Source organism: Denticeps clupeoides, chromosome 20, assembly GCF_900700375.1.
Source record: "Denticeps clupeoides chromosome 20, fDenClu1.1, whole genome shotgun sequence".
Lineage (NCBI taxonomy): Eukaryota > Metazoa > Chordata > Actinopteri > Clupeiformes > Denticipitidae > Denticeps > Denticeps clupeoides.
Genome location: NC_041726.1, coordinates 12,581,416 through 12,599,123, shown reverse-complemented (window position 1 = coordinate 12,599,123; position 17,708 = coordinate 12,581,416). Strand labels below are relative to the sequence as shown.

General features: G+C 43.4%; 1 protein-coding gene across 3 annotated transcripts in view; it reads right to left on the bottom strand.

The window, feature by feature from the left end:
- Positions 1-740: 740 nt before the first annotated feature.
- Positions 741-17,708, bottom strand: part of kmt2ba (lysine (K)-specific methyltransferase 2Ba) — a 28,862-nt gene continuing 11,894 nt past the window's right edge. For 2 of the 3 annotated variants that reach the window (XM_028963667.1, XM_028963668.1), the window contains exons 7-37: positions 17,260-17,473; positions 16,957-17,021; positions 15,746-15,994; positions 14,912-15,003; positions 13,258-13,677; positions 12,695-12,808; positions 12,100-12,246; positions 11,757-11,849; positions 11,458-11,575; positions 11,161-11,274; positions 10,858-11,045; positions 10,155-10,250; positions 9,846-9,956; positions 9,631-9,692; positions 9,149-9,261; positions 8,978-9,042; positions 8,738-8,872; positions 8,483-8,641; positions 8,220-8,337; positions 7,980-8,058; positions 7,727-7,887; positions 7,149-7,301; positions 4,733-7,064; positions 4,245-4,343; positions 4,020-4,138; positions 3,760-3,891; positions 3,406-3,658; positions 3,198-3,305; positions 3,032-3,115; positions 2,572-2,701; positions 741-2,496 (exon numbers count right to left, since the gene is read on the bottom strand). In XM_028963667.1, the coding sequence (XP_028819500.1) occupies positions 2,221-2,496; positions 2,572-2,701; positions 3,032-3,115; positions 3,198-3,305; positions 3,406-3,658; positions 3,760-3,891; positions 4,020-4,138; positions 4,245-4,343; positions 4,733-7,064; positions 7,149-7,301; positions 7,727-7,887; positions 7,980-8,058; positions 8,220-8,337; positions 8,483-8,641; positions 8,738-8,872; positions 8,978-9,042; positions 9,149-9,261; positions 9,631-9,692; positions 9,846-9,956; positions 10,155-10,250; positions 10,858-11,045; positions 11,161-11,274; positions 11,458-11,575; positions 11,757-11,849; positions 12,100-12,246; positions 12,695-12,808; positions 13,258-13,677; positions 14,912-15,003; positions 15,746-15,994; positions 16,957-17,021; positions 17,260-17,473 (6,599 nt within the window). In that variant the 3' untranslated portion in view covers positions 741-2,220. The remainder of the gene's footprint in view (positions 2,497-2,571; positions 2,702-3,031; positions 3,116-3,197; positions 3,306-3,405; positions 3,659-3,759; positions 3,892-4,019; positions 4,139-4,244; positions 4,344-4,732; positions 7,065-7,148; positions 7,302-7,726; positions 7,888-7,979; positions 8,059-8,219; positions 8,338-8,482; positions 8,642-8,737; positions 8,873-8,977; positions 9,043-9,148; positions 9,262-9,630; positions 9,693-9,845; positions 9,957-10,154; positions 10,251-10,857; positions 11,046-11,160; positions 11,275-11,457; positions 11,576-11,756; positions 11,850-12,099; positions 12,247-12,694; positions 12,809-13,257; positions 13,678-14,911; positions 15,004-15,745; positions 15,995-16,956; positions 17,022-17,259; positions 17,474-17,708) is intronic. The other variant, XM_028963669.1, reaches the window with a different exon arrangement.

Genomic DNA, 17,708 nt, shown 5'->3' with positions numbered 1-17,708 from the left:
CATATATTTAAATCAAATCATGGTTTAATCTGTAATTACATTTGAGATATTTAACGTGTCTTAGTCAAATGTGTTCTGACAAGAATGAAATTAAGGATATCCTAGACTGTTGGGAGAGGTCTAAAATGTTATCAGTCAAAATTCCAAACCTTAAAAAAAGTCTATGCTGCTGTACAAACATTAGGCTAAGGAATCTGCATATAGTCAAAACGAACACATCACACATCCACATTCTTCCTATTCATGATTGTCACTTCAGTTATCTATTCAGTAATTATTTAGGAGAACGTACTACAATGCTGTGCTCTTCAGCTAAATCAAGAAAATACAGCGCTAACTTCAAGGTTATTATTCTAATTCTAAAAGGTCAGAGTTAAGTGTGCCACCAAGAATCAGCACAATATTGGTGCAAACGTAAATTAAAATGAGATAACAGTAGATGCTTCGTGAAAAGTTGTGGTCCATAAATTGTATTTAAAATTCAAAGACATTTTCTTTGGACAGGCTTTCAATGGCATGGTAGCAATTGATAAATAATATGGCAGCTTTTGAGGCATTTTTATATGATTAAATGTGTAGGATGTAAATAATATGCACTCAGCAGTCTAAAGCAGAGTTGTAGTTTTCACTGAACTGAAATGGCAATGTTAAGGATTATATTTGTTCACACTTTTCTACACACTACACGTAATTCATTTGTATGGCTTTACAGTTTCAGTAGGTACGTCACAGTCCGCATCTTCAAACATCAACATCTTTATTAGGATTGTATTATAAATAAAAATAAAAAAGCATAAAAAAACTGAACAGGATTAGAAACATTTGTACAACACTATGTACACTTCAGTGGGAGAATGTCTTCATGTAATCATGGATTAAGCGTCGGAACACCATTAAAAAAAAAAAAAAAAACACAAGTTGAACAAGTTGAAACTGAGACTGACGTTCGACTCTTCTCACAGGTGAGGTAGATGACCCTCAAAACGGGAGATGAAGTGGCCACTGTGGTTTAAAATGCCGGGTGAGAAATCCATGTAAATCTTATGCGGGTTTAGTTCATAATATGACTTGGTCAACACACTCCAGATACGAATGAACACTTGACAAATGAAGGATTTTGGGACCGATCTGGAGGATTTTAAATTTGAATTTCAAATGAATGAATATACATTAATATACATAAAAAAAGTACTTTTAAAACATTTGTAGGGAATTCAGCTCACTATTTCACTCAGAAACCTAAAAAGAGTTCCTTCAGAAAGACATAGACTTCTGGCATAAACAAAATTCTGTACAAAGATCAAAGTTGAAAGCTACTGCGATCATAAGTTGTGTCCAAATTCTTCAAGAAGGGCCTGTACAGCAGGAGATTTGGGGGGGGCACTCTTAAAAAACCTTGGATAGCTTAAGCACTTCTGTAAAATAAAAATTTGAACACACATCACCAGAAGCAGTCAACGGTCATCATCCAGAACTTCACAATAAAAATATAGCTGCTCTACAAATTTGCATTTTATTAATTATTATTATTATTTTTGCTATATACATCTACATTTCAACACGTCTTGGATAAGGTGCTAATTCGGGAACCCTACTGCAGGCCCTTTCCAATTCAGTAGTTGCACTACTACAGGTACCCATCACGCTCAAACCTATGTTTGAGCTCTGGGTTAGCTTTTAGTCTCAGGTTTACAATCCATAGGATTTCAGAATGACTGCCTGTAAAGAAAACACGACACTCTACACAGGAAACGAGACGAGCAGAAATTAAAATTACAAAGCATTCGAGAACACAGGGTTACAACGCTGCTATAAGGGCTTTTCTGGAGAAGGTAAAGAACACAAGCAAAACATCAGATAGTATGACCAGAACAGTCCATATATCAAAAATGGGGACCCAAGTTAACGCTGCATGAGAAATAATACGGTCAAGTCAGTTTTCAAATAAATAAATTGAGCTGAGTGGACCCTGAACTTGCTGATACTGCCTAAACCCAAGGTCATTGTTGTGTTTTATAAAAAAAAAAAAAAAAAAAAAAAACCCACATGCTGGTGTTACCTAATGAAGCCATATCCAGAAAACACTGCTTCATCAAAGGTAATGGAGTTTCATACCAGCTCTACTGTAACACGTCTGTTGAATACTTTGCCTCAAGCACCACGACTTGCAGTCAGGGAGGACCACAGCTATCCAACACTTCCCTTTTCACGACAAGCTCCTTAGTTAAGGAAGCGACGGCAGCGACGGGCGCCGCAGTTGCACCCCAGTTTGTTGCTGGCGTCTTCTATGGGAAATTTGTAATCGTAGGTGAGTTCCTCGCCGCGGTAGATCTTGCGCAGGGCGAAGATGACTATGTGCTTCTGGCCCTCAACATGGATGACGCGCGAGTAGCAGTTGGGCTCGCAGGAATGGTTGATGAAACGGGCCGCATTGCCGTGCATGGTCGCGTCTACCACGTCAAAGTCGTCAATGCGGAACATATAGCAGCCAATGCCCTGAAAGTGGAGAGTAAGACACAAGTTAAGGGAGATAGGACTACTGGGGCAAATAACCCTGGATCCAGAGCCCACCTTGCCGTCGTAGTATTTCTCGCGTTTGTCCGTCAGAACAGAGCGGATGACGTTGCCAGCGTACTCAATCACCATCTCTCCAGCCTCAATGTTCCTCTTGCAGAACAAACCGCGGCCATGGATTAAGGACCTGGGAAGCGAAAGGTAGTTACTAGTTCAGGAAAATCGCCTCAGTTAAGAGATAAGACGATGAATGCTTTACAGACAACTAGAGGATTTTGCAGCAGTCAGGAACTGTACAGGCATTTCTTCCTTGGCCATATTTCATTTCCTGTACACTGCACTGTTTGTAGAAACCGTGCGATCACAATCTTTTTTTATTTTACAGTGAATTAGTATTTTCTCATCCCTGCAAGTGTGCTGCAGTATACAGAGTACTAGTGAATCAGCCCAATCAGGGCTTCATGACTGTGGACAACAAATGAAGTCTGTCACTCCATCTCCATAAAGAGGTAAATACCTGTAAACTCCCACAGCTTCTTTCGACGCCTTCTCCAGGTGTCTGAAACGCATGGCCATCGGCAGCTCTGTACTAGTTGCTCGTCTGTGGATGTACATGACGTTGTGTGTAAAACCATCTACCCCGTACTAAATAAGGTCCCCAAATGTTCCAGTGTTGAAAATACCTGGTTGACTTCAGGGTCATGTCATCCTCCTCCTCATCACATGGTGTCATATCAGGGAGTTTCCTATGCTGAGAGGCCAGGAAGTTAAACATGTCGAAGGTTGATTTCCTGCAAAAGAGTTTTATATTTAAATTTTTTTTTAAAAAACTTATTTAGAGAACAGTGCATATTACATGGTATACTAACTATTACTGGCTGCGCATCTTACCGCTCGTAGATTTCAGCGCGGGCACAGCCATTGGGGTTAACAGGCAGCTCCTCTTCATGCTTCTCGTGCAGATGGAAGCGGAAGCGGTGCTGCTGGCACTGGGCAGCGCCCTCTAGCTGTTCCAGCAGGTACATGACAGCATCGTGGAGGACGCCCAGCATCCTTGCACCACTGACTATACCCAGGGGCAGCTGTTTCAGGTGACAGCCTGATCGGGCCTCCTGAACGGCATCAATGACCGCCCGCCATGCCACTGTTAATAAATAAAAGAAAAAAGAAAACTATTTAGATTGGCTGAAGTACCATGGCCCTTACACATGTACCGCTTTGAAAAGAATTGATAAGAATTCAGACCTTCTATACTGTCCGCCTCCACACTGAAGCCATCGTCGCTGGTGATCTCAAAGCGCAAGTGGGGCTGGTCCTTGGAAACGGACTTTTCATTGGTCTGTTTAGGTGGTGTGGACTCGTCGTCTGAACTTAACCCTTCAAATAAAACCAGCCAACCAGTCGGACCATTAATACTTTGTCCTTTGTATGCATTGACAGTACAGGCGGCATTTTGCTTTTGCAATGTCGTTGGTAATGTGAGCACAAGGTGAGGGCTGACCTACCTGAATACGGCCCCCAGTCAGTGAGGTCGCCGTGTCGAGAGCTAACCCACACATGCGGTTTCTCTTGGCCGCTGCTGACATTTTCAGGGACAACAGGTCTGAATTCCTTTTGTATAACCCTATACAGATAGAAGGAATCAAGGCTTTAGCCACATTTACATTCTGAATCAAACCATTAGGCTATAATAAAATGTTAATAAATAATAAATAGATAAAAACAATGACCTTTTGCTCTCAAGTAACTGCTGTTCAGCACTGAGATTTTGCTGGTCGAGGTCTAGGATGCCCTTTACAGTTGGGGTTTTCATTCGAACACCACTATACCTAGAAAAACAGGAAGAGAAGATGCTGATTTATATGAATAAAAACCTGTAAAATGAACACACATTTCAACATTCTGTACCTTCAGAACTTTATTTTGCGCATTGCAGTGTTCAGCACAAACGCGGGTGAAGATGAAAGTCATGCACTGTCTAAATGAGGCACTAGCTGTGAAAGTGTGTTCTGGTTCACGTTCAGCTACTAAATCCTGGACTAAAAAAGATTTTCAATTATGTTTTCCTTTCATTAAGTCTAGGATTAGTCTTAATCCATGAACAGAAAATGGACAACCTGAACAATGAACAATGTTCATTTTCTGCCTGTCAGAAATAATTACAGACTAAAAATTTGTTTTTTTCCAGACCTTTTGTTTAATTTACAGCTCTACTGACCTGAGATCAGCTTCAGAAGTAGGTTGTGGCGGCAGCGGTGGTTGTTCCACAAAGTCGGCCTTGCATTTTTTCACTCCCACCCGTTCGGAGGCAGAGGACACCCTTTTGACCCGCACCTGGGGGTGTGACCGAGACAAGATGGCAGGCAGAGCAGCAATGTGCTCTGGGGAAGTCCGCTTGTTGAAGAGAGGTTGCTGAAGAGATGGGCTCGGCCCAGTGGGAGCGTTACGATGACTGGCCATCGCTTTGTCGATTATGGCCTGAGCCATGCCTTCCTGGCTACATCCGGTCAGTGGCGAGGACGCTTTGGTGACATTCTTTATTTTAACGCCACCCATTTTCAGAGCTGCATTGTCTGAATTTGCCACCGGCGCTTGCCGTACCCAAACGTTAGCAGCGGACGCGATTCTGTTGCTGCCGCTGTTGGTGTAAGAGATGAGATGAGTAGTGGCGGCCCGACTCTGAGCTGCCCCGGTCTGCTGCAGCGTCACTGGGGTCATTAGAATCTTTGGGACCTGCCGGGGCAGCATGTGCCCACTGTGGATGACCTTGGCGATCTGACTTATGTTGTTATAGGGTGGCGACATGTTGGGCCGCTGATAAGTATTGTTCTTTGGGTCTCTCACAAGGATCTGTCCCAGTCGATTCACCAACAGGATCTGCGGTGCTGGAAGGCCACCACAAGCCGCGGCGGCAGCAGCATGTGTCACGTTTGCCGACTGCTGGTTCGACGTGGCTTTGGGAGCTGCGAGACGAATTGCAATCGGGCGAACCTTTGCACCTTGATTCGAGGGCAAAGGACCGAATCCATTGACCAAACATGGGGCGGAGGTTTTCAGTGGTATGGTGCGTAAGGTAAAGGCAGATGAAGTGTTGGCGTGACTGACTGGCACGGAGACCGGCACTGTGGTATTAACCGGCACCGACAGCCTAATTATTTTATTCTGCGGTTGAATGTGCGGGAAAAATGTGGTCCTGGTTTTTTTTGTGGGCGGCATTTTAATGATGTGGACCTTCGGGGGGATGGTGACGCTGGGCTTTTCGGATGCGACGGCGAGTGTAGGCGTGGTGACGGGAGTGGCCACGTCCTCCTCCATTCCCGTCGAGTCAGTTGATGACGAGTCTCTATTGTCTAGGCTGCTCTGGGCGGGGCCGTTCAAACAGACCACAGTACCATCATCTGCGGACACGAAAGAAGCCCGGTCGAGTAAGATGTTGTCTTCGGCCCCTGCCGGCTGTTCGCCGTCCAGTGGGACCTCCTCCTGCACCAGATCAGTGATCGTGTCGAAGACCACGGGTGCCAAAGTTAGATCTTGCATCTCCATCTCTTTGGTCCCTTGCAGCACCGATCCCTCAGCTTCAGAAGCAGAGTTCAGTTCCCCGGATCCCGACGACGGCTTCCCGTTGCATGGGTCACCCAGCAACGGCTCTTCATCCAGATTCTGGCGAGCCGTTCCTTTTCCCTGAGCATCATCTTCTCCAGCTTCGCTCTCAGAGCCATTGTCTGCTCCGTCCAGCTGCGAGATGGTCCCTGAGTTACAGTGGTGAGGGAGCCCTGCTTGTGCTGGGTCACTGGACGGTTCACACACAACCACAGTTTGTGAGAACTTTATGTAATGGTCCATATCATCTTCAGAGTCACTGATCTCTACTTTATGTGTGTCCCCATGAGGGCATGTTATACCTCTGGTTGCTGCTGGTGAGTCCATATGATGAACATTTCCTTCAGAAACTTCAAGAGTCCCACTTGTTCTACAGTGTAAATCTACAGTCTCGTTCAGGAGCTCCTCATCAAAGTCCAGTTTTGCATTCAGCACAGACGCAACGGCCTCCTCCGTGTCCGCACCAAACTGAGCTGAGGGAACATCCTGGTCTGGGATTAGAGGAATTGGATCATCATAGCTCCGCTCAATTGGCGACCTGTTAGGGGTCAACAAAGCGTCCTGCCCTTTAGGAGAGGCACACTCTGCAGACTGTGGCTGGGTGGTCATGAAAGGCTGCTGTGCCCTCGGTGACATTGGGAGGGTGGCGGGAGGGCCGGAATGAACCCTCGGCAGGGGAGACAGTCCTGAGGTAGCATGGGGAGGAGAAATGGACTGGGAATTGCAGCTTCCCCTCCGAGGGGGTTCAGAAGCGCTGACTGGTGAGAGAGAGTTGCTGAACGGGAGACACCTAGGATGCCGAGCGGCTGCCGGACGCGGTGCTAGCGGCCCAGAAGATAGAAGTTTGGGAGGAGAGGTGAGCCGAGTGGTACTGCATAGTCGACGCGGGCGCCGAGTCTCGTCCAGGTCACTGACAGTCAGGATGTGGTGGGATTTCAATCCCATGTTCCCTGAAAGATTGGAGCATGATTATTAAATAAGGCCAGATCTGTATTCCCAAGATGGATCCTACAAGCCAGACATGAGCAGCTTACCTGGGGAAGGCAGGGGTCTAGATGACCCTCCCACTGGTTTCCTGGCATGATAACCTGCGGTTCGGTGCCCAGGATCTTGTTTGGAATTGGGAGATGGTGTATTGGGTGTCGCCTCAACCGTACGGGAAATTGGTTCATCCTCTGATCTGTCTACTGATATAAAAATAATTCCTCTTAATAAATAACATCCTTAAATAGCAATATTCCAAAAAAATTTATTGTGCATTATAAAAGTTTTGTAGCCCAAATTTTTTTATTGTCCTGGTCCTGCAATCTTGGTAGAACACAATACAATGCTTAATTCTCGATATAACACCACAGGGTGTAATAAAGGGTCAAACAAATTGCTGATTCCTTTTTTTTAATAAAATATGTAGGTAGGCAAAGGAGGTGGTAGTAGCCTAGTGGGTAACACAATCGCCTATGAACCAGAAGACCCGAGTTCGAATCCCACTTACTACCATTGTGTCCCTTAGCAAGACACTTAACCCCAAGTTGCTCCAGGGGGACTGTCTCTGTAACTACTGATTGTAAGTCGCTCTGGATAAGGGCGTCTGATAAATGCTATAAATGCAAACCTTTGTGGGGATTGGGACTGTGAATGATAGTACGGTTCTGTCCCTGGACTTGGCTGTCCACTGAAGACTTCTTGGAAGGTGATGGCCGGACTTCAGTAACTTTACAGGTATACCTGCACCGCTTCTGAGGATCAACAGTGCTCCAGTACCACCGGGAACTCCTGAAAAGAGACACAGGATAAATCCTACTCTTACTGAAATATTTAACTGGGGGGGCTTGTTATTCTTTTTTTACAACTGGATAAGTACTTACTGGTAACCTATAGGAAACAGTTTTCCTGAATTTGCTGACACACTTGTCAGAAATCCTAGTTTATGGATTTGCAAGGAACCTGAAAATGGAGAGACGGGAAGGGAAAAAATTTTTTTTTAAGGAATCACTGCCATGAAGGACCACGTTCAGAAACCATTCATCTATTTAATCGTTTTCATTTTGGAATGTTAATGAAAACGGCCCACAGCATCAAAGTTATTTTCAGTCCAAAAACCTCACCTATCACCACATTTATAGATTCCGGCTCCAGGCCTGTCAGGAACTTCCTACGCAAGTTGATTCCTTCAAAGTCCACGTAGACCCGACGGAGAACTTCAAATCCATTTCCAGATACTGTCTACATAAGAGCCAATTATAATCTCATTAGTGTTTGTTTGTTTTTTTTACACTGCATTATACTATTCTAACTTTATTACACTTAATCAAAATTATAATACTATATTGCATTTAAATTAAATTGAAATCAAGTTAAAGACACTCACCTTGGCATGGATGAGATAGCGGTGTTTGTGACAGTAAACCTTTCTATCTATTTGGAAGACACAGTCACGGGCCCGGGCACACATGAAGTGATAATTACTCTGACAGGAACTGAGACAACAGCCCACGGTTGCACCAGCGTAGCCACAACGTTCACAGCGCTGAAAAAATGTAAAAAATATTCACTATGCTGTGTAATGCAGAGACGTGTAGATGTTAAGCAGCAGGACCCAGAAGGTGGAGGAGACGACTCTCACCATGAAACGCCCCCTAGTGACAGCACTGTGCACATGCATTAGAGCGCCTTTGTCTTCCAGGACTTCTGCAGACCACAAGCAGCAGTTGATATGTGCCCACTCATCCTGTCCAAGGTACAGTAACCTGCCTGCATCCTTAAAGGAACAATAATAATAAAATTCAAGTTAGTATTTACTGGTTTGTTGCATATAGTCACACTCATCATGTTTAATTAGAATCTCTGATAATAGAAGACTCACATTTGGCTTGGCATCTCCAAACTTCTGACAGAGGGCACACTGCCTATCACCGCCCTTTAAGCTGCCTGCATTCAAAACTGCTTTAGTGTTTAATGCAAAACAAGATACAAGCTACAGTCGAGTTCAAAGGTCAATGACATTTGAGCAGAGGATTCTATTGGTTTGTAGTACCTTTTGAATTGGTGTGGATTTCACCTAAGGTCATTCTGCCACCCTCCCGTTCAAGCCACTTGGCATAACTGTGCTCAGATGAAGGGGGGAGGACTGCATCTGGGAGCATTTCACTGCAAGGACACAAACAGGAGCCAAGATTACATAAAGCATTAATTGATGGTCTTAAAACCCATTAAGGCACACACACAAAAAAAAGAAGAACAAATGATTTATATATTTACATAAATATAAATGTATATGTGCATATGTATAAAACACAGCAGTCACGTCCACTATATACATTTTACAATGATTAGAGATAATATGGCTACAGAATAAAGTGTACAGATTTATAAAATATAATATTAAAATTCAATGTGTGAATTAAAGACAACACATTAAAGCACATTAAATGACAATACATGAGCAAAAGTGAGTGAAAGGGTTGGCGGTGGCTAGACAAACATACATAATGCATTCATGTGAATAAAACCACACACCGTGGGAATTCTTTGGTGTGAATTTCCCCCACTTTGAGCCACTTGAATGCTTCTTTCAGGACCTGATTGGAAAAATTAATATAGTAAGGAAAATACACTGCTGCTGTATGTAGAAGCATGATGTTAAAAACACACAATTCTGTTCATTAAAAGGATGAAAGTCCTTAACTTCTTCACCGAGAGCTTTTGAACCCAAGTACGGCAGAGCATCTCACCTTCATATAGTATGACTTGGCCTGCTCTGTACGTTGGTGTTCCTCCAGGAGGAACTCCTCTTCTTTCAGATGCTTCGTTATCACCATAGAGACATCCTCCATAAATGATGTCTGATGGTATATACAGAATAGGATGTGGATTTAGAACAACTGTTGACTGAAGTCACATGTGAGAAATGGAAGATATACTGTACATCTCTGATACATCTGGAGGTCAAATAAAAGCAATGTTATATCCGATTCTGCAAACACAATGGTCTACAGGTCGAAAAGCAGGTCAGCAATGTGCCACAAAGGAAATGGTCTTACCAGTGAGCTGTAGAGTCCCTGTTCAAACTTCTGATTGACAAAAGTCAGGTCACAGACCGACTGCTGCTCCAGGACCCGATCGGGATGAGACTCACACTACATTGAGGAAAAAAGAAATGAATACTACATACACATACATTTCATACACAAATTTTATATTATTTTTATTCAAAATGCTTTTAAGTGCTGCCAAAATTGCATCGACAAAGTACTGAGCAAAAGCTGTGGAAACCTCAAGTAAACTTTTTTCACAGTCATTAAAATATGTTTTGTGTAAAATTGTGAGGGGGAAAAAAATTATTACTAAAGCTGTAACATAACAAAATGTGGAAAAAGTGATGTGCTGTGAATACTTTCCGGATGCACTGTATATTACAGCTGAACACAGTTACACTGATTAAAGTAATAAAACTGTTCTTCACACTAGCAATATCAGAACAAGTGGGCAGCAAAGCAGGGTGCAGCTACTTTATTTCATACATTGTCAATGACTGTGGAGGTGGTAAAGAAATTTGGAGGTTCAAAGCCCAAAATGGCAAGGTGCCACTAAGCTCCCCGTGATCAAAGTACCATCCCCACACACGGCTCCCAAGTCACTTAGGGTGATGGTTAAACGCAGAGGAAACATTTCACTGTGTGCACCATGTGCTGTGCTGCAGTTTCTAAGAGACCACAAACTTGAATGGTACTGTCATGTCGGTACCTCAGCACAGACAAGCAGGTGCCGGGTGAGGTTGGAGCTGAGCAGAGATGCCAGAACTGTTCCAAGTCTCGAGTTCAGCTCCATCTGCACCCCTTCCCTCCACAAGCTCTGCCTTGACTGACTGCACGGCTTACAGGTGTACACCACACTGTCCTCAGGCAAGTTGGACAGGATCTCATACTGATCATCTGAAGGAAAAAAGGTAAGAGGAGTTAGAACCAAAAAAAAAAAAATGTCTGTTTATGAATACTTTAAAAAAAAAAAAAAAAAATTTAAAACAAGAGAGCCCTGAAGACCACTCACTCAAAAGCCCCTCACACTTTGCATGAACCCAGTGGGCACAGTTAGCACACTGGATCATCTGGCTGTCATAGTCTTCTTCATCGTAACACTTCAAGCAAATGGTGCAAAAGTGACCTATGGGGAAAGAGCAGCACAATTTTGCTATCACCCTCTTTTGGATTATGAAATAATTTCAAACTTCTAGATTTAATTTTACAAACAATTAAACACGTTGATGCATCAAAAATGCATTAAATACATTAATTTATTTCAGTATTTTATCACAGAACAAATCTGTACATTCCAAGAAGATTCGACCTTTCTTTTGCAGCATGCTGCAGTCAGGGCAGAGGTCCTGTGTGTGGTTCCAGGCCATGTCTGAGGATTTTCCTGGAGTAACACCGCAGCTCTTACATCGTATGCATGTCATGCAGATCTGCACAGACCGCAAACGCAGCATGTCTCACAAAACACACTCACGAATGCACGCTCAATCATTTGCTTCACAATAATTCCGCTACCTGCTCATTTCTATCCATGAACAAGTGTTTAATGATCTCGTGCTTTAAGAGGCTGAATCAGTGATGATCAGAATACTGTGGAGAAAGTGTACTCACCCAGGGTATGTTGCATCTGACAGGTTGAGGGTAGGTGGGTCCTAAACATGATGGGTGGTAGCAAAACAAACATCGTTTGCACTGCAGCACAGGCTGTTTAAAAAAATAAAATAAATACATAAAACATTGGTACATGGATTGGTAATTTATAAATGTATACAACTCTATGCATACACACGGTAACCAGTCAGGTTAAAAGACTAAGTGAAAAAGACAGGTGATGTTGGATGAGCAAGAGAACTCAGATTTACAATTATTTATGCAAATTAAAAGGTCAGTAGTGATTTTTGTAGTTTATGTAAATACCCATACACATAAGTAAATCAATTGATATCACATGCACCTTTGAGTGCTTGCTCTTGCGCCCACAAACATTGCAGAATTTGCAGCGTCTGCAGCACCAGTTCTCCTTGTTCTCCCCCTGGGGGCGCTCTTCAGCCATCAGGCAAAAGGTGTGGAAGGGCTCACAGCAGATCTGGCAGTAGATCATCTGTAGACCAAAACATGAACAGAGAAGTCAAAGCATTAAATAAAGCATACAAACTAATTTTAAAGTCAAGCATATGTTTAAAATAGACATTTTCACTGTATTGATGTGTGTGTGAGTGTGAAAGTGAAGCGATTGTCATTGTGATACACAGCACAGCCCATGGTGACACAACGAAATGTGTCCTCTGATTTTCACAATCACTCTTAATGAGCAGTGGGCAGCCATGACAGGTGCCAGGGGAGCAGTGTGTGGGGACGGTGCTTTCCTCAGTGGCACCTTGGCGGATTGGGATCCTAACCGGCAACCTTCTGATTACGGGGCCGCTTTAACCACTAGGCCACAACTTCCCCCCTGGGGGGCCAGTTTGGCCTTTTTGCTTCTGCCGGACTGCTCTCAGTCACCTTGCCGGATTGATCTGTGAGTGAGTGAGTGAGTGAGAGGTACAGACCTCATGCTGTCCTTTGCTGCCACAGAGGAGACACACACATGGAGATGTAATGGGTACTGAGGTCAGAATGCTCAGACCTCCCATCAGCCACACATTCTGGATGCTGCACTCTTCCTGATGGGAAAATTTAAAATTTTTTTAGCCAATCATGCTGATCAAGGACATCATTCAAATTTCATCACTTCCTAAACAGGCACATTTACTACTTCCGGTCCATCTAAAAATCACAGATTAATTACATCCCTCTCTCTAGTCACACAGGAGGCACTTTTTAAACTACATGTGTTAGTATATTCAGAATTATCTACAGGGATTAATAATGGAAACAAAGTGAACAATTAAAATGGCCCTTCAGTATTAAATCCAATAGAAGCAAAGAAGCAGGTGATCATAGTAAACAGGAAGGTTTGCATTTTAAAATGTAGGCTAATTCCAATTCTATACACATGTAACTATATAATTTGACCTGTGCACTTTATGTATTTTGTTAAATTAAAAAAAAAAAAAAAATAATAATAATAATAATAAAAAAAAAAACATGATAAAATTATACAATAACTTGCCTTGAAGTCGACTCGGATCCTGTGCGCTGGCTGCCGGCTCTGCGCCCCTTGGTGTGGGAAGCCGTTGGCCAGTGCAGCCAGGAGGCTTGGCTGCGTGTGCTCCATGGAGCTCTGGGAATGAGGAAGACAGGGGAGATGAGCACTGGAGGCAGCGCCTTGTGTGCCCACCTTCAGCTCTTTCGGCATCTCCCCCTCCTCCTTGTTACACTCCTTGTGGTCGTCCTTATTTTGGTGGAGGAAGGACTCCACCTGTGTCCATAGGCCGGCCTCGGCCGCCTGCACCACACAGGGTGGGAGGCGCTCCAGCCGCAGCTGCAGCCGGAAGTGGAGTTTAAGGGACTGGCTGACTGCTGTGGTGGTGGGGAGGGAGCTGCAGAGCGAAGGGGGCGCTGTTGCACTCGCCTCCATGGTCTTCGGCCCCTGTGCATGTGAGGGGGGTGAAGACTGAAGTGAGGTATGCAGAAGGGGAGGAAGAGTTGGGGGCGGGGTGGGAGGAAGGATGGGGAAGGGGGTAGGGGAAGGCCAGGGTTAAAGCCAAAACAATGTTCACATAATAACAGGCCCCAATAAACCAAAATGGAAATCTATTGTTAAGTTTTGATTATGGATTTATTACAGCAGCAATGTAATATTTATTAAGTAATATTTATTGGAGCCTGCTATTATTTAAAAAAAATAAAAAATAATAATTCCAAGCTTCAAGCTGAACAGGAAGGTGCTGCGAGGAGAAAGAAGGTGAGGCACGAGACTGACAAACGTAGATAAGAAATGGAAAATTATGAACTTGAGAGAAAACAGTTGTCTCCACCACCACCACCAGGCCAAGCCTGAAAGTACCATGTAAAAAAAAAAAAGACTCTGGTTTAAAGAAATATATCCAAAAATGCGGTTGTAATTACTACAGTTAGAGAAAGAATTAGAATGGCTTGTTTAAAAGATGAACCCAAAGCACATGCTACCACAAAAAGCTGAGGGCTCTACCTAAAACTTCTCCAATGTAAGAGTTAAACATAAGATGGCTACTAAGTACTGTCGCAGATACAGAATGAAGTGCAATTAATACACATAAAAGGGGGCAGTGGTGGCCTAGCGTTTAAGGAAGCCGCCTCATAATCAGAAGGTTGCCGTTTTGAATCCCAAGTAGTCAAGGTGCCACTGAGCGAATCAACGTCCCCACTCACTGCTCTCTGGGCACCTGTCATGGCTGGCCACTGCTCACCAAGGGTGATGGTTAAAAGCCCATTGAGAAATACTGTGTGTGATTATGGGCTATATAAGAAATAAAATGTTGTTGATGTTGTTAAAAGCAGAGGACACATTTCGTTGTGCCAACGTGTGCTGTGCTGTTTCACAATGACAATCACTTCACTTTCACATGGTATAAGTAAGCTCATAAGAAGTCAAGCATAAGAGGTTTAAACACCTTTGTTTTTAAATACAATGCAGTGCAATTGCTTTATTGAACTAATATGTAGGGATTAAACATTTTGCTGCAGATATAAGATGCAAATGCAAAGTAACAAGCTGCTCAAAAATACACAAAGTTCAGCTTAGGCTGGTTAAACCTGTAATTAGCAAACAGATTAGTTACAGACAGCCATGTGGCATTGGAAGCATGTCGCAAGCAAAACACATGCAGTTTGGGAAATTTTACCTTGTCAAATCGCCGACGACCAAACCTGGAAAAGCCAGGTCTCCTGGACTTTGTTGCATCACTGGGTTCTCCAGACAACGTACTGGCAGGGTCTGTTTGGCACAAATGACAAGCAATTACCACATCACTTTTATGCAATTTGCTATTAATTATAAATAATACAATATATACATATACGACAACATTTTGAGGCCGATTGAGATGATGGGCCGACAGTGCAGCTGAGATGCTCAAAGACGGGTGCCACGTGCTTGAGATTTGTTCTGTGTGCCTGGGGTGCATCTTTTGTTCAGGGGTGCAGGGAGTGTAAATCGGGTGCGACCAGATAAAAACAATTTTCTTTCAAATTTTCTTTCAAATTTATTTACAATCAGAGTCGGCAAAGTGTTTTGTTGATTCAAGTAAATAGAAAGACCAGATCATCTTTGTGTCTGACCCTCTTTCCTACATTTGTCTGAATTTTAAATATACACTAAACAGGATTAATTACAAAATGTGTGAATAATGAATTATAACCAACTGACAGCCTTAATTTCATATTTAACATGTGTAACATTTATAACCAAAGAATAATTTTGAGGAATTGTGTTATTAAAATTTCATATCCAAATAAAGTGGATTGAGAAAAAAATAAAATAAATAAATCCCTCGAGGATGTCTTTTTTTGAAGACTATATTGGACTAAAATGCATTTTTTCCATGGAAAGTTTCTCTTTTTGTATAATTCTAATCAGAATAAAAACAGCACCAGGTGACCCGTTAGCACAGTCACTGAATGATCTGCAATACCAGCATATTCACAAAAGAACCAGTCAAAGGCTGATGTGACATTACCGTGACCGGGTGTGGTAGTAGTGCTCTTTCGGCCCACAAGAATGTCTGATGAGTCTGTGTCAGAGTGCGACTCCAGCAGGTCACTATAGCGACGTGGTGTGACCCGCCTCCGTAGCAGTGTCCTGGTGGAGGTGGGACTCTGGGAATTAGAGGGGTCTGCATCCACCTCGCCTCCTTCTGCCTCCTCGTCCTCGTCGTCCGTGGAGATGTCGCCGCTGGCGGACAAGCGCCGGCGACCCCTCACCTGGACTGAGGAGAAACACACAGGGGGGCATGATGGAAAACAAAATTTACTGCTGGATTGCACATGCAGCACCACTTGTGCTACGTATTCCACAACTAAAGATCCTCTGTGCTCTGCAACTGATCACAAATGTGTTAAAGTCACATGTTAAACGAGCAACAGCACTGGACAATATTAACCTTCAGACTCCCATAGACCAGATATTCGCATTAGCTGACTTCAGCCTGGTTGAATTCCACCAGTCTAATGGTCTGTTGTGCCGCTTCGGTTTTATATGGTTGGACAATCTGTGGTCTGCCGCAGAGGAGCAGCTGGTGGAGATGCAGTTTCAGAGAGAAATACAAAAGGTGGTGCTACACAGAAACACGTGAAAGGCTGACACCGTTCCCAAGACACCATGAAAGCAATGAACGCTGTTAGCTGCGACTTTAAAGCAGATTTTTGAGTTTTATTTTCAAATGGAGCCACACGGCTGCCATGCTCAAATGCACAAATTCACTCCCCTCAATGTTTTCCTGCAAATGCACACAGTGTGGCGCAGAAATCCACCCAAATAATATCAAATGCCAAATAAACACTCATTTTTCATATAAAACGTTGAACAAGGCTGGACTCAAGGTGAGAGCTGCACAATATTCTTATTTACAAAAAGGGAGAAAAGCTGTTAGGAATCATTTTAGAGCAATCATTTTACTCAAGTTAATATTTAATTACATTTCCTTGGGGGGGAAACTACATTGTATTAAATATACAAATTGTAGAAATTACAATGACATCACCACTGTTCAACATTTTGGCTATGCAGTGCAACTAACTTTACGTGATGACAATTTAAAAATGCCGTAGAATTGCGGTATAAACGCAATGAACACCACAGACGTCCCTAGTCTAAAATAATGTGCAGTAATCACGTGATCAAATATCTAAATGTCTGAATGAGAAAACTGAAATGCGAAAACAGTCGTACCTCTGTAGAATTTGAACCCTTGACGCATGGCTTTTTTCTGCTCAATTCGGGAGCATCTTTTGTAGCTGTGAGGCACAGAGAACATCATGTTGCCAGCAAAACCATACTAGAGCATCTTAAAATATTGGATTCACATTCAGGCAGAAGAGGCCTGAAGTATCAGATTTCTCTGTTGCTGTTCACTTTTCAGGCAGACTCTGTATTTCAAGAGCTGATATGACTAAACGTTCAAAGCTTTAACACAATGCAATACAAGAAACAAGGTGAATAACGAGCCAAATCCAAGGACGTTACTGAACTCACATGCAGCACTGGCGCTTCGTGTTCGGCCCGCCGAACTTGGGCTTATCCAGGCAGTTTATGCACCGGCCGCAGTCCTCCTCCTGCACACAGCCCTTGCAGCGAAGGCATCGACGCGAGCGGTTGCCTCTGCTGTTGTACATTGGCGGCCGCCGAACGCGGACGGGCTGCAGGTTCTGAGACGACAGGCTCTCTGGGTCAGAAACCTCACCTTCATCTGCCAGCAGAACAGCAACAGGAAAGGGAGATGAAAATAAAAAGGTAAGAAAAAGGCGGCTGGGTTGCACCAACAGGGCACCAGGCACGAAAAAAAGCAATCTATTCTCAATAGAAAGGTGCTTTATTGCTTACAACAAACAAATAACAGTCAGAATAAGAACCAGCAGGCCATCAGTGGCATTTTGGCTAAACTAAAAATACAAGGGGATGTTTTTGGACCAATCGTGTGGGGG